This window comes from Triticum urartu, chromosome 7, assembly GCF_003073215.2.
Source record: "Triticum urartu cultivar G1812 chromosome 7, Tu2.1, whole genome shotgun sequence".
Classification (NCBI taxonomy): Eukaryota; Viridiplantae; Streptophyta; class Magnoliopsida; order Poales; family Poaceae; genus Triticum; species Triticum urartu.
In genome coordinates this window covers 47,220,125-47,238,589 of record NC_053028.1, presented here as the reverse complement: position 1 = coordinate 47,238,589, position 18,465 = coordinate 47,220,125, and the positions used below count along the sequence as shown (strand labels likewise).

The 18,465-nt window shown below is 45.2% G+C and overlaps 1 protein-coding gene and 1 long non-coding RNA gene across 4 annotated transcripts; one reads left to right on the top strand and one right to left on the bottom strand.

Annotated features, from left to right (window-relative positions):
- Positions 1-213: 213 nt before the first annotated feature.
- LOC125525274 (superoxide dismutase [Fe] 2, chloroplastic-like) lies at positions 214-3,957 on the top strand. Of its 3 annotated transcripts, XR_007291219.1 has the most exons (9): positions 215-513; positions 622-810; positions 951-1,122; positions 1,229-1,302; positions 1,394-1,420; positions 1,495-1,518; positions 1,617-1,793; positions 3,490-3,589; positions 3,674-3,957. XR_007291219.1 is itself a non-coding variant. In XM_048690275.1 (7 exons), exons 1-7 carry the CDS (start codon positions 343-345, stop codon positions 1,740-1,742), a joined length of 783 nt encoding a protein of 260 aa, XP_048546232.1. In that variant the 5' UTR covers positions 214-342; the 3' UTR covers positions 1,743-1,928. The 3 variants fall into 3 exon arrangements, 1 of the variants encoding a protein (XP_048546232.1); XR_007291218.1 differs by having other exon boundaries at positions 3,490-3,957; XM_048690275.1 differs by lacking the exons at positions 3,490-3,589; positions 3,674-3,957 and having other exon boundaries at positions 214-513; positions 1,617-1,928.
- Positions 3,958-4,335: 378 nt separating this feature from the next.
- On the bottom strand, positions 4,336-15,014 carry LOC125525275. The gene is made up of 2 exons (XR_007291220.1): positions 14,840-15,014; positions 4,336-4,639 (listed from the first exon to the last, which is right to left on the bottom strand). It is a non-coding gene; the product is annotated as an uncharacterized LOC125525275 (long non-coding RNA).
- Positions 15,015-18,465: the final 3,451 nt, after the last annotated feature.

Genomic DNA, 18,465 nt, shown 5'->3' with positions numbered 1-18,465 from the left:
AAGAAAGGAGAAAGAAAACATAAAATAATTCTTTTTGCACGGATCTTCATGTAAGATCCAATGAATATAGCATCGACTGAGACCTAGTTAAGTCTTAATCGACTGAGATAAGCAGATTTGGTTTGAATTTTGCTGACAGTTTTGAGAACTCCCCGAGTGATGGCATCAACATTGTGAGTGCATTTGTCAGTTCACTTGCTCATACTCAGCTCAGTCAGTAGCAGCTAGCAGGCACTGTGAAAACGATAAGGTTTGGATCAGCCGAGCCGGCAGCCACAGCCTTTCCCTCTCCCTCCCGAGCGCCGGAGCTCGTCTCCTCTCCTCGCCGGCGCCACCGCCCCCATGCTCCTCCCAATGCGCGGCCTCCCGGCCGCCCCACCCCGCCCGCTCGCCCACCCACACACCGCGCCCGCGCCGCCGCCCTCGCTCCTCGGTCCCCGGCGCCGCCGTCCGTCCCAGAGGCTCTCCAAGGTCGTGTCCTACTACGGCCTCACGACTCCGCCGTACAAAACCGTAAGCACGGCCGTCTTATCTTTCCCAGCAGATTCGCCCGCCGCCGCGCCGCCATTAAAGAAGATGCCGCCTCCAGCTTCAGCTTCAGCTTCGCGTGGTTTCTTGCAGGACGCCCTGGAGCCGTACATGAGCAGGCGGGCGGTGGAGCTGCACTGGGGCAAGCACCAGCAGGACTACGTGGACGGGCTCAACAAGCAGCTGGCCATCAGCCCGCTCTACGGCCACACCCTCGAGGACCTCATCAAGGAGGCCTACAACAACGGCAACCCGCTGCCCGAGTACAACGACGCGGCTGAGGTAATGCCGCGCACTGAGATTTCATCTTCTGGTAGCTTTCAGTTTGATTAACTGTTGCAGACAGATAGCTGAAGCAGAGTGGATGCTGCTGTATTTGATTGCTGCAATTCTGAACCTGTATGTTATTTTGTGGTGTGTAGGTCTGGAACCATCACTTCTTCTGGGAGTCGATGCAGCCGGAAGGCGGTGGCTCACCCGAGGCAGGCGTGCTGCAGCAGATCGAGAAGGACTTCGGCTCCTTTTTTAATTTCAGGGAGGAGTTCATGCGCTCGGCGTTGTCATTGTTGGGGTCTGGTTGGGTTTGGCTTGTCTGTAAGTCCCCCTCCATTACTACTGCTTCTTTCAAGTACAGACAGGCAATATCTGTCTGAAAGTCCGGTTAATGTTCATTCACAGCTGAATGTTTTGCGCATTGCAGTGAAGAGAAGCGAGAGGAAGCTCGAGGTGGTTCACACGCGAAACGCTATCAACCCACTTGCTTTTGGGGATATTGTATGTTTGCTCAACCCTTTTCTGTCGAATTATATGAGGCATTTCCAATTTTAATCTTTGCAATGACATTCCGTGTCTTCTTCTCTTTCAGCCAATCATCAGCCTAGACTTGTGGGAGGTAAGGGAATCGAAGAACCCCTGTTTAGATCCTACCATGCGCCATGTACTGATATTTCTCTTTATCCTTTTCAGCATGCTTACTACTTAGATTACAAGGTACCCTACTAGATCCCATTTTTCTGCTTGCTATCAAAACTTTAGAAGTTAAGTGCTAATATACCTGAAAACCGATCTGGTTCTTTTTAATGATGTAGGATGACAGGCGAACATATGTGTCAAACTTTCTGGATCACCTTGTCTCTTGGCATACTGTCACTCTACGCATGATGCGCGCGGAGGCTTTTGTGAACCTTGGTGAACCAACTATCCCAGTGGCATGAGATGATATGGACATGACCTGGAGTTGTCTCTAAATATGTCAATCTCACGAGGTAATAAGTTTTGCAGCATTATACCTGGCATATGTGCATCTTATAATCAAGTAATATACGACTCAATCCCCTGCGCATGAGCTGGTATATAACTAATCAAATCAGGGTTCAGGGCATCTGTACCCTATGATGTTTCTTTTTCTAGCTATGAGGTAAGTACTAGAAGCATTATGTCTGCCATATTTGCAGCTTAATCACGTAATATGCCTTTCGATTCCCTGCGTGTAAGGTGGTATATGAATAATAAAGCAGGGTTCAAAGTATTGGTGCCCTATTATGTCTCTTTTCCAACTATGAGGTAAGTGGTAGCATGGCAGTACCAGAAGTTCTGCTGCATTATTACCAGGGATGTTGATATACCATGTAATGTTTGCACTTCCTGCACAAGTGACAATAAAGCTTCTCTTGAAAAGCTAGCGCATAAGGCAATCAAATATTGGGTTTCAGACTTAGGCACATACAGTTGGGAAGATCAAGGTAGTATTGACTTGACGCTGTTTCTTTGGTTGAGGACTTGAGCTAGGGAGTAGGAAGCATGCAGCTTGGAGGCCAGAGCAGAAAAACATAGTGAAATTTCACCGCATCTTAGTATTAGAATGTCCAGGGGTATATATGTAGGCATGTAGCAGGTGGGGTTGCATTGTTTCTTTTCTTCTTGGGGTGTGCAGTTGATCAGGTGTCTGACTGGACGGATTTTGGTTTTCACAGTTTATGGCCGGAGAAGAGACGTTGTGCAAAATCACCTTACATCGTTCTCATGAACAAACTAGTACCATCAATATGGATATATGGTGTTAAACTTTACCAGTGATATCATTTTATCTGCGCGAACTACTTCACAACTTTTTACATTGGTAGACATAAGTACCTTTTCTCAGTAGCAGCAATAGTAAGCTGAACCTGAAGAAAATATATATTTTTTCTTCCGGACCTTAACTCCACATACCAGTAAGAAGAACTCCTGTCGAGATTTTTTTTAAAGTTTCAAAGTACCCTACCTCGTTCTTTCCCATGAACAAACTACTAGGTGTCACGAATATGGATATATAGCCTTGAACTTTACTAGTGATATCATTTCATCTGTGTGAACTACTACTTCATAACTTCTTAAAATGGTAGATACAAGTACCTTTTGCCAGTTGAAGCAGTAGTAAGTTGAACTTGAAGAAAAAGTTGAGTAGTTTTTCTGCCGGGCCTTAGTTAATCTACCATGCCCTAGTAACAAGAAACCCCGTTGAGGATCTTTTTTTAAAGTAATCTGGGAGGTTATATGAAGTAAGATGGAGGTTTTATGCAAGGTTATCCTTTAACAAGGACTCTGAACCTGCCACCTTCTCCGAGTCTTTTAGCCATAATTACTTTTTTGTGGGGTTTTTGCCATGATTCACAACGTAAGCATCACACTATGCTATATTCTGACAACAAAATAATGACATCACACTGAGCTATATTCTGGCAACAAAAGATTAATCATATCATTGAAGAATCCACTAGACATTGCTTTCAGGCTTTCCATGTCCTGCACTGAGCTATTCGATGCAATGTTCGTGCACCCCATTCTATGTCCATCGCAATCCCCGAGGCCCACGTTTGTTTTAAACACACCAAGTGGTCTGCTAGTCTTCCTTACGTAGCAAGGCAGAATGTTCAAGCCTTCTAAAATATCTTGATTCCTTTTTTTCCGTCTATTTGTCAGGGACGCCAAGGAAAATCCTGAACCACATCCTACTGCATGAGACGGAGAGTTTGCGGGGGGCAGCGTGATGTAACCACGTCATGCGATGCACGGTGAACAAGTAAGCTCTGCCTGGAGATAAGACAGCTGATGTTTCGTCGTTGTCCTCATTCGTCGCTACAGGGAAGTGACCTCCCATTTCAAGTTATTATGCAGTAAAAGCAGGCATGGACGCTTCAGAGCAGGGTGACTTAACTCTAGAGTATGGACTATCGATCTAACTTGTGCTTGAAGCCACGGAAGTTTCTGTCTTAGAGCAATCTCCCATGGTGCTGTTAGAACAGCCCCTAGTTTTCCACGGCTTGTAGTCACAGCTTTTCATCATTCTGTTGCAACAGAATTCAACCATTGTGCGCTGAGGCATATAACCCCATGAATGTTTGCCTTGCTGAAACATATTCTTCTTTTTCATGAATATTTGCCTGGGCATATTATCCTCTCTTTTCTCCGCCTGATGCTTTGGAACATATCGAATGGTCCCTGCGCAGCCACAGACGACTTTTTTATGCTTTACAGATCTTCTTGATGGTCGTACCTTTTTGACGGTTGAACCAATGCCTTTTGTTAAGCAAAAAGGCTTGGAAAAAGCTGTACTATCATGTCGACGGTTTGCACTAAGGAAATTAGCGTGCAGTTTGCCGAACCGTCTACCTAAGCTACTGGTTGGCATGGCAGGTTAACCTGCTCAACCAACATTTGTGAGCCACAGCAGTTTGGGGAATCATGATTAGGTTGCACATGTTCATTCCAAAATTTCAGATGATTTCAGGGTGGAAAAATAAAATAATTCGGAAAACGACGCAGCGGTTTGATGCCAGGGAACCGGAATCTTATGCTAATTAAATTAAGATGCAGCACAAACCATAATCGATGTTTACAGTGATAGCCTTGTCCTGGACATATAATATTACAGCAATATCTGATACAGTTCTCATCGAGCTAAGGCACAAGACACATATGCTTATTATGAAAGGCGGCGGAGGCCGGTGGATCTCTGCTGCTGCGCCTTGCGGCCTCCGGCGGCCTGGTCTAGTTGCAGCAGCAGCAGAGGCAGTCGAGGCAGCACTCGCACGTCTCGTAGCAGCAAAAGCAGCACAGCGCCGTGAACACGCTGCAACAGAAAATAAAGAGACAATTGATCAGACACGAAGAAACAAAATCATACTCCCTTCGTTCTGAATTACTTGTCGAAGGTATGAACGTATCTAGATGTATTTTAGTTCAAGATACACCCATTTTTGCGACGAGTAATTTGGAACGGAGGGAGTAGAAGGGAAGAATGCATAGAACACAAAGGAATATCAGGAACTAGTACTAGGGGAATCAGTCCCAAGATGCTCCTGCCCTGTCTCTATGATTTCTCCGAGGATTTTTCAGATGGTAGAAGAGGCTGTTTATCTCTCTCTCTCTCTGTCTCTCGGCCTTTGCATCGACTGACGCACACGGCCGAGAGATTTTACATCTCTCGGCAAGACGAGCAGAGCAAAACTCAGAGGGAGAGTGAGAGTGGATGAACAAATACAAAGTGTGTGTGTGTGTGTCTCACCATGCGTAGATGCAGCCCTTCTCCTCGTGGCGCTTTTGCACGTGGTCCGTGTAGGACATCTCCTGCCCCGACGGAGCGTTGTACATCTTCGCAGAGGATGGGTTGGGTTACTATGGAAGAAGAATTGCCTCCAAGGATTCTGCTCTGCCTGCTCTCCTGTGGCTTTGGGAAGATGTAGGATGGGAACAGCAAGGAGTGGGTGGAGTTTTATAGGCTGGGAAGGCAGCTGCACCCGTGCCACAGTTTTTTTCCCCTACTCATCAGCACCACCTAAGCACAAGTGGCAGCGCTGTTTTGTAACTGACACAGCTCGATGGGCCCACGCGTCGGTGGCCGTGGTGTTTGCTGTTTGTCTTTTGTATAGGTGTGGAACACACGGCTTCGTGCTAGTCGACCTCTAGAAATCATAGAGAAAAATCTCCCAGAACTCCCAAATGGACCGGGGAAATTAAATATCAGTTTTGTAGTACATATGAAATTAAAGAGAGGGTTAAACATGGTCTGTCCTTGTTAATTTTCTCCATTTTGCGCCAACAGACCGGGTTAAATATGGACCCGGACCAGAGTCTCTTGTGCCTCTCTTGGTGGTTTGATTGTGAATCCTGACCTTCTTTTTGAATGAAGAGGGGATTCCTAGCTAGTCTAGGTGAGTGGTCGGTTGTGATGGGCTGGAATAAATCCACCACCTATCGATGAGGACTATGAGGTCATGAGGCCATGACCATGATGGATCAATTTGCCTCGGTCACCACTAATTATTAATTAGCCTGCAAAGTTAGCTACTACGGCCTCACTGTCTGCATATCTGTTCTTAGTGCAACCATCACATCATGCTTCAGAAAAAGGTTCTATATGTACGATGGGTGCAGATCATATCTTACCATGCGTAGAGGCAGCCCTTCTCCTCGTGCCGCTTCTGCGCGTGCTCGTAGTAGGACATGCCCTGCGGCGGCGGAGGGTTGTTATACATCTCGCCGCCGGCAGGCCGGGCTCCTCTCCTCTCTCCGGCTAGTTTTAGATCTCTTCTACCTTGTCTAGTTCTTGTGTGTATGCAAGCAAGGTTATTATTGCATATTGCATTCGGATGGGTGTATTTATAAGTCAGGGGAGGTCCAACACTTGTCAAATCCCAGCTGCCAAGTGTACATTCACTCACATCCGAATGTATCTTCTAACATAAATTAGAAGTATTGTAATTGAGACAAAAAAAGGACCTCATTAGTTTCCTTCGACCCGAAGGTTTCAAACCTGTTAGCTACCTAGTGTGATTCCCATTGAATTGATTCACTACACTGCCATATTTGACCGAAAAGGGTCCAAAATAAGACGTCCCCAACATTAATAGGGCAGGGGATGTCCAACATTTGTCGATGCCCAACGACAAGTGTACATCATATCTGAATTTGCCAGTATCTTCTAAACATAAATTACAAGTATCCTTGGGGAGACAAAAACGAGACTTGAGACTTGATTGGTTTCCTTCGACCCGAAGATTTCTAAAATGTCATCTACCCACTGTAATTCCCATTGAATTGAGTTACCACACTGCCATATTTGACTGTCAAAAGTCCAAATTAAGAAACAGACCATGCAGGGGATGGGGTCTCTCTTCAGCCTCATATGCTTCCAGCTGATGGTATTTTTCTTAGCAGCTAAGGAGTGTACCAATATTGGCAGTACTAGAGCAGCACCAGAATGGATGACAAGTGGATGCCTCTTACCGTCGTGTTCTTGGTTTTATCTTGGCGTGGATTTTTTTCGTCCGCTGGTGAGGTCACTGATTACCAACTAGTCGACGTTGTATTCTAGAAGGAAAATCCATCAGCGTCGACGGGGACATCGAGGAGGATTTGTTTCATCCGGCCTCTACTGGTCTTACTTGGCGTACATTCATTTGCAAGGAGAAGTGACCACGAATGTATAAGTGATCATGAAAGAATATCGCTCGCGCTTGACAATTAATGGCCACAAGAGATTAGACTATAACATGTATGTTATCATGATATGATTGGTTAAATTCCCATGGCAGATATCCTTGTAATGTTTTTTCTAGCAGTAACGATGATCAATATAAAGATTTAGGGAACTGCGCTGTAATATTTCCATCAAAAATTGGACCTGAACTGCTGCCTTAAGTATGTATTATGCGTAGCAATAACATAAGAGTCCAAATTCAAACGAGGACCGGAACCCAGAGGTGGGTGTACACCGCCATCATAACACCAACGTGTTATTTTTGACATCATCATAACACCAACATCTCCCATAACTTGCACATAATGATACATGTACGCTATCATGCTAGTACTCGTCTGTCCATTAGATGTAGTGTACATGCTTGCTATATGTACAGACATATCAAAGGTTCTATCATAAAAGGCAAGGATACCAAATCAAATTGACTATAGTAGAAGTAGTCCATGTGCTGAAATTAGAGACACCCACTGCTGCATAAGCAGATAAATGCAGTGCAGTGAGCTACTGAAGCGCCATCACATTAGCAATTCCTAACAGATAAATATAGTTGCATTCCAAGTCTCCCAGGTCCAGTTCCTCTAGTAATGATGATGAGAACATCTATATATTCATTAAGAGTGATCATCATCTTATTTAAATAAGTTGCATAGGTGTGAGAGGCATTAGGGATTATTCTATGGCAGGGGAGTAGATGAAAGTGAGACATTTGGAACTATACGGTACTTTTATTTCTTCCATAGGAGACAATTGGGCAAATGCCTCGTAAATGTCATTTGATACCATGTAATGTTAACAGCGCCATGCGGGATGTAATGCTCTGACGTTTAGGATAGAGATGTCTGCGGGTACAAGGTTTTCTGCATCTACATGTATCTTGTAATATAAAATTAGAAATATCCTTACGGATAGGAAAACACAACTAAATTAGTTTCCTTCGATCCGAAGATTTCTATACTGTCGCATCTCCACTTCCTGCATCCTGTTTGTTGGCCCCCTTATGTTTTGTGTCCAATTTTGATCATATGTTTAAATAGAAAAATATGAATTATATTCCACAAAAATTACATTGATTATGAAAGAGGGTTTAATTAGAGGTCGAGGCCAAAGGCCAAAATATAAAACATTCCTCTCGCTGCATTACATTACACAAATGCTTAGCCTCCATAAGACACCATAGAAAAGTCTGTTCTTTGATTCTAGCAACAATAACTCCAAACGGCACCACGTGCATTCCACTCTTTCCAGATTTCACACGAGATAATCACCATTAGGAAAACAAGCACCCTTTGCGATTGAGTCCTCTTGGGCGCATTGAGACTCTACCACTCCCTCACGGAATCCATGCCACCCCAATCTGGAGGATGTACATCATGAAGACCAAGCCAAGTTTAATCATGCCCCAAACTCTGACGGTGTAGCCGTGTAGCAACACTAAAAAAGAAGATGAGCCGTCGATTCTTGAGACTTTTTGCAAAAGGGGCGCAAGTTTTAGTTAGACCATCCCTGGCGTTGGAGTCTGTCAGCCGTCCAGATCCTATTTTGACTAGTAGAATGTCCGTGCGTTGCAACGGGCTTTTGGTAAATTTTAAGATCTACCCACGGAGGTAAAATAACCAAGAATAATGTCGTCTCAACTAACTCACATCTTTTTCTTGACAATCAGCTAACACACATCAATATCGAAGCCTTCCCCACCTTCGGCCCTCAGTTAATTGGACATTCACAAGAGGGCGCGCCCCAGACTTGGTCATCTACGGCGTTGTGGCAGCCGAACATCGAGTTGGACGTGGGGGTGTAGGGAGGGAAACAAGCACGCAAGCAACAACGGCATCGCGACGGGCAGTCGTGCCACGGCCTTTACCTTTTCCTGGGCAACGACCAGAGGCCACCGTGCTCCTCTTCTCTCCCTCCTCTCTTCCATGCCTGGCAGCAAGATGGGACGAGATAGACAGGAGGCAACCCCTCGAGATCTAGATCGGGTGGAGTCAGGTTTGGAAAGAAAAAACTGAATCGGGAGGATTGAGGGAAGGAGATTGAAAATGAAATGGAATATAACAAATTAAAAACTGAGAGAGACTAATTAGATGGTTTTATGTTTCATGAATGTGTCATGTCCAACAAACATGTTTATCCCAATTTTCCAACCATTTCTTTCTATATGGCTACCAAGATGTTTTTGTTTACCCGAGCCACAGATTCCTTACAGCCCCACCCTGGAGGGAAAAATTATCTCTTCTTTCCTCATTTATCTTCTTTTGCCGCTTGGTTTTTCATTATTCTCGTCATACAAGAATTGCCTTGCTAGATACCCTCGTCAAACTAATATGATACACTTTTACAGATCCACTAATATGATTTCGTTATTATTTCATTACTAAAAAGGATGGAAATCTAAAATGCTAAACAACATGCTACACCAAATAATGTGAATTGATTGTATAATCAACCAATCTGATTCAGAATTATAAGATCTTAGGAATTTAATTACAGAACCAATGTGTTTGCGTTGATTATTATATTTGATCACTTTTGCAACCAATCTATATATATTCGTATCTAGTCTATAGTGGAATCTTTAAAAAGACAAATATTTAGGAACGGAGGGAGAGACTGCCCTGTTTCCTTTAGAATGTATCACATTGAATGATTGTATAATCAACCAATCTGATTCAGAATTATAAGATCTTAGGAATTTAATTACAGAACCAATGTGTTTGCGTTGATTATTATATTTGATCACTTTTGCAACCAATCTATATATATTCGTATCTAGTCTATAGTGGAATCTTTAAAAAGACAAATATTTAGGAACGGAGGGAGTAGACTGCCCTGTTTCCTTTAGATGTAGGGTCCTCCTTGATTATGATGTAGGGTCTCGTCCGGCCATCGAAGGCCCTCCGTCGTCACTCCCTCCACATGACTACATCTTCCTCCTTGAGTTACCGCGCCTCCCGCGTCAGCCTAGGCGGCTGGGCGCCTGGTAGTTCCCGAGCGTTACTCGCCCAACCACATGATGCGCGACTCCATCACCAGCATGCCCTTGCACCACCTAATGCATGCCTCCTTCAGCGACCAACAGCGGCCACGGACGATGTCGACACGCGCTCAGCCCTCGACCACTGCTGCGTGCGCTGCTCTCCCTGCAACAGTGTATCAATTTTCTAAACGGTGTATCGATTAGCTCGGGTGTTCTACTTATGGCTGAAATAAATTATCTTTTTTTACCCGATTGAAATTAAGTGAGTGCAAGACTACTTCACTATATCATACTACTAATCTATTCTAATTAGATTCAAAGATAATATAATAGCAAGACCTTAAAGTACCAAATTCTTTGAAAACACACATAAGAGAAACTTAGATAACTGTGAACTCCGAATGCCCGAACAACGAATCAAAATTTTAGAATCTGCACAAGCATGAGCACAATTTTTTTTATGGAGCCCAGGAAAGGTTTCATGGAGAACAAATATTCTATTCTACATAACGTATCACACTCCTTGGGACTTATTTATACAGTTTTTCGCTTTGCTCTGACCTAGCATGCTGACCAGCCCCCCATATTTTTGTTTTAGCTCTTTATCTCTCTGTTTTTATCTGTTCGATCAAAATATCTCGTCCTGCAAGTAATATAACAACCGGTGGGGTGCTACCCCCCAATTATTCTTCAATGAAAATGGCTTTATTAATTTTCTTCCAATTTTTATCGTTGACAACAACAACTAACTATCATGGATACATTTCCACTTCAAACATCAAATGGTGCATATGATTTCTACTTCAGAAACCATATGAGCTTGTTATTATACTTCTGAAACCATATGAGCTTGTTATTATACTTCTGAAACCATATGTTATGTAGTATTTATACCTTCCAATACTCATTGCCAGTTGGAACGGTCCTTTCTTAGTTCTGTGGATACCGCAATATGCAATGCTATGTCGAACTGGACATATCCATTTAGGATTGCCCTTAGTTTATAGCACACTCTCAACATACTTGCAATAGTTATAAAGTCTCAGCCCAAAGATGGTAATGAAGTGAAAAGGAAAAAAACAGCACACATATAATAACCCAGTTGTAGGGTTCATGCATAAAAAAAATAAACATATTCATTGATAATATGAAACATAATGTATATGAAAATTAGTCACCATGTATCAGACCGCAAACACAATAGTAGTACATGGATGGTGTTAATATTACCTTTTATTAAAAGAAAGACTGCAACATGATATATAAAATGACCAAGCAGTAGAACTGATGGCCAAACTTCTCAAAATTCTAGTAAGGAAATTTTGGGCAATCCTAAAAAAATTAAACAAGGCAGCAGCTAGTCATTTGCAATGCTTGATTGTACATGATACCTTGCCCTTTTACAATGTTATTCTTATCTGAATCCACGAAGACGCTATCCGATCCTCTGTAGTGGTAAACCATGTCTTCTTCTCATCATGTGCTGTCAATCCTGCAAAAGATACATATAAATCTCTCTCTCTCTCTCTCTCTCTCTCTCTCTCTCTCTCTCTCTTTTACAGTGTGTGTGTGGTGTGTGGACCTGATATTTAAAGGTAACAAATTAGCCTTGTTCAAAAGACTATTGTTCTCTTGTTAAGTTCCTTTGCATGTACCTACTATAGATAAGTTCATGCCATCAGACATGAAAAGGTTAAAGAATCCGCAATAGTACTAACGCATAAACCTTCCATATGAGAGCACAAAAATAGATGCAGATTAAGAAAATTTACATTTGCAGCAAAAGCTATGAGAGCACAAAGAACATCATTCCGTCAGTACTTCTATAGTCTATTTTGCTTAAGTATTCCTTGGGTACAAAAGATATTATCAATCAGACCATCATCAGTACTTCTATAGTCTATTTTGCTTAAGCATTCCTTCCGTACAGAAATTTTTAGCAATCAGACCACATGAAAAACTTAATGATGACAAAGTAGCACACCTTGGCGGACCAAATACAACAGAGCAACTCTATGTATCTCCTCCTACAAACCAAACTAAACACCACGATGCAAGCACATGAGAAATACTTAATATAGGGAGGAATCTGTAGAGGAACCTAAATAACATCCTTAATTGCCTTAAACCCTGAACTACTGCAAAAAAAACATTTATGTAACACGTCAGGTGAGAATAGTGGGAGCACCATGATTTGGTCATGATTCGGAAACTGATAGAGATGCTGTAGTCAAGTTCAATGAATGTCTGACCTGGCCGAGAGGTCCTATATATGCTCCGAGAACAAAACCCGTGTGCCAAAAATAAATACAATAAAGATGAACACCAGTTTTTTCTGATCAAACCAGGCATAAACCTCTTGTAAAACAACCTTCTCGTTGTTTGATGTCCGCAGGAACTCGGTGACAGTGCAAGACACGCTCATAGCTATGCCATATATACCAGGCAAGCAACATGTATGGAGGAGGAGGGGGCCCGCACCAGTATCGCATAATCTTGCACGCGGCGCACTTCTTGCTGCTGGTGCTGGGGATGCCGCAGGCGTAGCATGAAATTGATCGTGTTCTTCGGCTCCAGCCTAGTGAAGTCGACCGCAACTTCGGCCGCTGACTGCTAGCTCGCCTACCAAGCATGACCTGAACGCCATCTGACTCTGCTAGAGTGTTAGAGGAGGCGCCCGACCATGTCCCCAACGCACCAGCAGCCTCCCCAGCTCTTGGTCATCACTCACGACCCTCCACCACCACGGCGCTCCTCTTCGTTCTCCAACCATGCCGCCAGCCCGTCACACACATCAAATGCCCCGCCAACATCGCCCCTGGTCAGCCGCTCTAAATCTCGATTTTGATCTAGAAAAAGAAGGGTGAGCGAGAAACGAGAAGTGATGGCGTGGGAATCTCTGATGTCGAGGACGACACGGAGATTAGATGAGACATTCCCGCGACTTCCATCCGGCTACCTGCTGCTTGCCGCCGTCATCCCATTGCTGCGCCGCGTGTCTCTCCCACGCTGCTGCTGCTATCAGGAGGAGGGACGAGGGAGAGGAGGATTGGGGCGGCGGCGGCGGCATCACATGTGTTTTTTCTTTCCTAACAATTGTGCATCGGGCTTGTACGAAAGGGGAGGAGGAACGGGTGGGGTAGACTGTTTTTTGAGGCCTTATTCTGGCAGGAAATCGGTAAATACCCAAAATGAGACGTGGGCTATGTTTGGAAAATATCGATCGAAGGTGGCGAGATCCTTCCTTCGATGGAACGAACGAAACCAAACGAAGGACTTAGAGACGTACCATCACCGCCGCAGACTCCTCATTTAGGAGTAGAGATAAATTATGTGGTTGAATCTTTCTTCTTTTTTTGTATGGGGGAATTACGTGATTGAATCATCACTTGCCAAATCAGGAGGTGGGAAAAATGGGTGGGGCGTGCGCTGGGGGAGACCTTCGATTGATGGGGTGGGGCGTACGAAGTGAAGAGAATAATTACCATATTCAAAATTTCCTGAGTTATGGCCTTACCATACCTGGATTGATTTATTACTATAATTATCATATTTGAGATTTCTGAGTTTATAGCTTTACCATACGTGGATTAATTGTGATTGATTACCATAAATACATTGGGTATTGTCGGCGAGACGAGAAAAGAGGAAAACCGGTGGGAGGGGAGGTGGTGGGAGGTTGGACGAAGAAAAACTCAGACGAAAAAAACCAGACGAAAATGATGGGACTATTCAACCAACTCGTCCATTAGGAGTAGAGATAATTAGCCATGCGAAGAATTTGCATTTGGGGGGCCGGGGGCAGGGGGAATTCCTCCACATGTTCTGGAGCATGTCCGTGTCATTGTCAACCAAACCAAGGAATTGTGCGCTAGCTATAGGCCGCCGCCGCTGAGTAATGTCAACCAAACCAATGCATTCATGAGTTGTGCGCCCTAGTTGATGTATTATGTTGACGGTTTGCAAAAAGAAAATCAGCGCGCAGTTTGCTGAACTGTCTTCCTAAACTATTGGTTGGTATGGCAGGTTAATCTGCTCAACCAACATATATCAGGCACAACAACTGCACACGTTCATTTTAGTCACAGAAAAAAAAAGTTCATTTCAGTCTTGAAATAATTTCAGGGAGACAAAGCGAAGTGTCAAAGGAAAAGCACAGTGGACAGGCGAGGACCAGAATCTGATGCTAATTAAAACAAGATGCAACACAAACCATGATGGATGGTGATTAACTGATTATAGTGATAGTGTTGTCTGGTGCAGATAATATTATGCGGTACCTGATACAGTTCTCATCGAGCTAAGCTGCTAGCTAGCTTATTACGAAATTGTAAATTTTTTTGGGGGATAATTAACAGTAGTGGAGGCCGGTCGATCTCGCGCTGCACCTTTCTCCGTCCGTCTGTCCGTCCATGGTGACCATGGCTGGTTTAGTTGCAGCAGCAGCAGAGGCAATCGAGGCAGCACTCACAGGTCTCGTAGCAGCAGAAGCAGCACATCGCCGTGAACACGCTGCAAATGAAACACCCAATTATATCAGTCAAACAATAATAGCAGCATCATAGAAGGGAAGAATGAACAGAACACAAATGAATTAACAGGAACCGGTACTAGCCTACTAGGGGAATCAGTCCCAAGATATTTTCCTGCCCTGTCTCTATGATTTCTCCAAGGATTTTTCAGATGGCAGAAAAGTTTATCTCTCTCTCTCTCTCGGCCTTTGCATCGACCGATGCACACGAGAAGACGAGCAGAGCAAAACTCAGAGGGAGAATGAGAGTGGATTAACAAAGTGTGTGTGTGTGTCTCACCATGCGTAGATGCAGCCCTTCTCCTCGTGGCGCTTCTGCACATGGTCCGTGTAGGACATCTCCTGCCCCGACGGAGCGTTGTACATCTTCGCAGAGGGTGGGTTAGGTTACTATGGAAGAAGAATTGCCTCCAAGGATTCTGCTCTGCCTGCTCTCCTGTGGCTTTGGGAAGATGCTGGATTGCAACAGGAAGGAGTGGGTGGGGTTTTATAGGCTGGGAAGGCAGCTGCATCTGTGCCACAGTTTTTTTCTTACTCATCACCACCACCTAAGCACAAGTGGCAACACTATTTGTAACTAACTAACACAGCTCGATGGGACACGGCTTTGTGCTAGTCGACCTCTAGAAATCATAGGAAAAAATCTCTCAGAACTCCGAAATGGAACAGTTTAGTTCTTACATGAGTTGGGGAAATTAAATTTCGGGTCTGTAGTAAATGAAAAATACAGTGGGGGTTAAACTTGGTCTGTTCTTGTTTTCTCCATCTGGCGCGCCAAGCCGGACCCGGAGTCTCTTGTTCTTTTTCTGTTGGTGGTTTGATTGTGAATCCTGACTTTCTTTTTTGAACGAACCGAGGATTCCTAGTCTAGTTGGGTGGTCAGTTTTGACGGGCTAGAATGAATCCACCACCTATCGGTGAGGCCCATGACCATGATGGGTGTGTCGTGCATGCTCTGGGTATGGGTATGGCCGGGAACGAGACTAAATAATCAGCCTCGATCTCCACTACTAATTAATCATGCCTGGGAAGTTAGCTACTACGGCCTCACTGTTATCAGTGCTCTGATTATTGGTGCAAGTATCACATCACATCATGCTTCAGAAAAGGTTGTATATATATGATGGCTGCAGATGTCTTGTCTTGCTTCAGAAAAAGTGAGAAGCTGAATCAATTACCAGGCATAGAGGCAGCCCTTCTCCTGGTGGCGCTTCTGCACATGCTCGTAGTAGGACATGCCCTGTGGCGGCGGCGGGTTGTGATACATCTCGCCGCCGGCAGGCTGGGCTCCTCCCCTCTCCTGCTAGCTTTGAGTAAATTGCACAAAACCACCATTTTAAAGGCTTGATTTGCAAAAAACATTATAATACATTTTTTCGCAGAAAACACCGTGTCTACTGTAATCTTTTTGCAAATAACACTGATCAGCGGATTTGCCTCGGCTGAGCACGTTTATGACAGATGGGACCCGCCAATCGGGCTGATGTGGCACAAAATTTTAACGCCGTTAGTTGAACCGTTTTGCTGGACACGGGACCCATTTGTCAGCATTTCATCCCGTTCTTCTCTCCTCCCTAATCTCTCTCTCTCTCCCCGAACCAGCAGGGCGCCGCCGCCGCCCATCGACATGGCCCCTGAGCTCCACCAATTTCGCCGCCGTTAACCAACACTCGTCCCGGTCCGGCAAGAATCGAGCTGTCGTTGCTGCCCAGCTGCGTCGATCCGGTGATGTAGCTCGCTGGCAACTTCGCGCCGGTGCCGGAGATGCTGTCCCCACCGTGGAACTTCACGCCGGTGCCCGAACCCTGGAGACGCCGTCCCCGTTGCAGAACTTCGTGCCAGTGGCCGGAAATGCCGTCCCCGTTGCAGAACTTCATGCCGGTGGCCGGAGATGCTGTCCCCACTGCAGAACGGGGCGAACCAGCTGCTCTCGCCCATGGCAGGGCACCACCTGCTCGGCAGCGTGTGGCTCGCCCAGCTGGCTCTCTTTGGCCTGCCGCCGGTCGCGCGGACCCGAGCCATGGCGCAAGCGCCGCCAACGCCAAGCTGGTTTACTTCGGCGGCCGGCTCTCCGAGAAGGCTCGTGGGACGGAGAAGAGAAGAGGGAGTGCCAGATCAAGGACGACGCGGAGGTGGCTCGGTCCAGATTGAGGAAGGAGCAGTGGCGGCTCGTTCCAGATCGAGGACGGCATGGCAGCGATGCGGCGCGGTTGGGCCGGATCTGGGGGCGGTGGAAGAAGGCGGGGCGTGGGGACGAGCAGACCACGCCGGCGGGGGAAGATGAAGCCGGGCTCGTGGCTGGCTGGCGGCACGTGCGGCTGCGGGCACTTCGCCGCGGGCGGCGGCGGTACAGTGGACGGCGGCGGCGGGACGGGCGGCGGCAGGACGGGGTGATTGACTTTATTTGGTGCGGCACAGTGAAGGAACCAGCTTTTCTTTCTTTCAATGATAGGCGGATCCCACAAGGTCACACATGATGATAACGGTATCAATTGTCGTCGTTATATGTGAGATGTTAAGTGGTGCCACGTCAACCTAACTGGCGGGCCCCATTTATCATAAACGCGGTCAACCGAGCCAAAGCCGCCGATTAGTGTTATTTGCAAAAAGATTACCGTAGACATGATGTTTTCTGCAAAAAATGTATTATAGTGTATTTCGCAAATCTAGCTTACAAAATAGTGGTTTTGTGCAATTTACTCGCTAGCTTTAGATCTCTCCTACCTTATGTGCGTAAGTAAGTAAGGTTATTGCACATTGCTTTTGGATGGGTGTATTTATTAGTCAGGGTAGGTCCAACACTTGTCAAAGCCCAGCTGCCAAGTGTACATTCACATCCGAATGCATCTTCTAACATAAAATTAGAAGTATCTTAATGGAGACAAAAAACCGACCTCATTAGTTTCCTTCGACCATAAGGTTTCTAACATGTCAGCTACCTTGTGCGATTTCCATTGAATTGATTCACTACACTGCCATATTTGACCGCAAAAGCTTCAAATAAAGACGTCCAACATTTGTCGATGCCCTACATTAATAGGGCAAGGGATGTCCAACATTTGTCGATGCCCAAGAACAATTGTACATCACATCTGAATGTGCTATCTTCTAAAATAAGTTAGAAGTGTCCATGAGGAGACAAAAAAGGGACTTGATTGGTTTCCTTCGACCCGAAGATTTCTAAATTGTCATCTACCCACTGTACTACCCATTGAATTGAGTTACCACACTGCCATATTTGACTATCAAAAGTCCAAATTAATAAACAGGCCTGCTTGTACATTTGTAGTCCAGGTAAAACACATGTTCACACTTTCACCAAATTAATAACTTATGTATACTGATCGATGATCTCACGGGTAACAAGCACTGGCGGAGACAGACCCAACGCACCCAGGGCCCTAGGCCTGGGTCGTGGCCACGGAATCCTTAGTTGACTGTATAACTTTTGCTATTGTTCTATAGTGTTCGTCGTGTTTGGCCCAGAGCAGGAGCGTGATCCGATCCTGGCTCCGCCCCATGTAACCAAGTAATTTATGAATTGATAATGCTCTATGTTCACTAACTCCGTCAGAGACCATGACGGGGATGGGCAGCCTCATATTCTTCTAGCTGACTGCATTTTTCTTCGCGGCTAAGGAGTGTACCAATATTGGCAGTAATAGTGCAGCGCCAGAATGGACGACAAGTTGATGCTCCTTACGATCGTGTTCTTGGTTTTATCTTGGCATGGATTTTTTCGTCAGCGACCTCGCCAGCTACCTCGTCGTGTTCTTTTGATCCTGTACGGGAGAGGAGCGATCAGATTTTTGGAGAGCGCACTCGCGCTACTGCTGGCAGCGACGACTTCTTCCCCGACCTGCACCGTATGTGTTTCTGTCCTGCATGTTTGAGATCGTGGTAGAA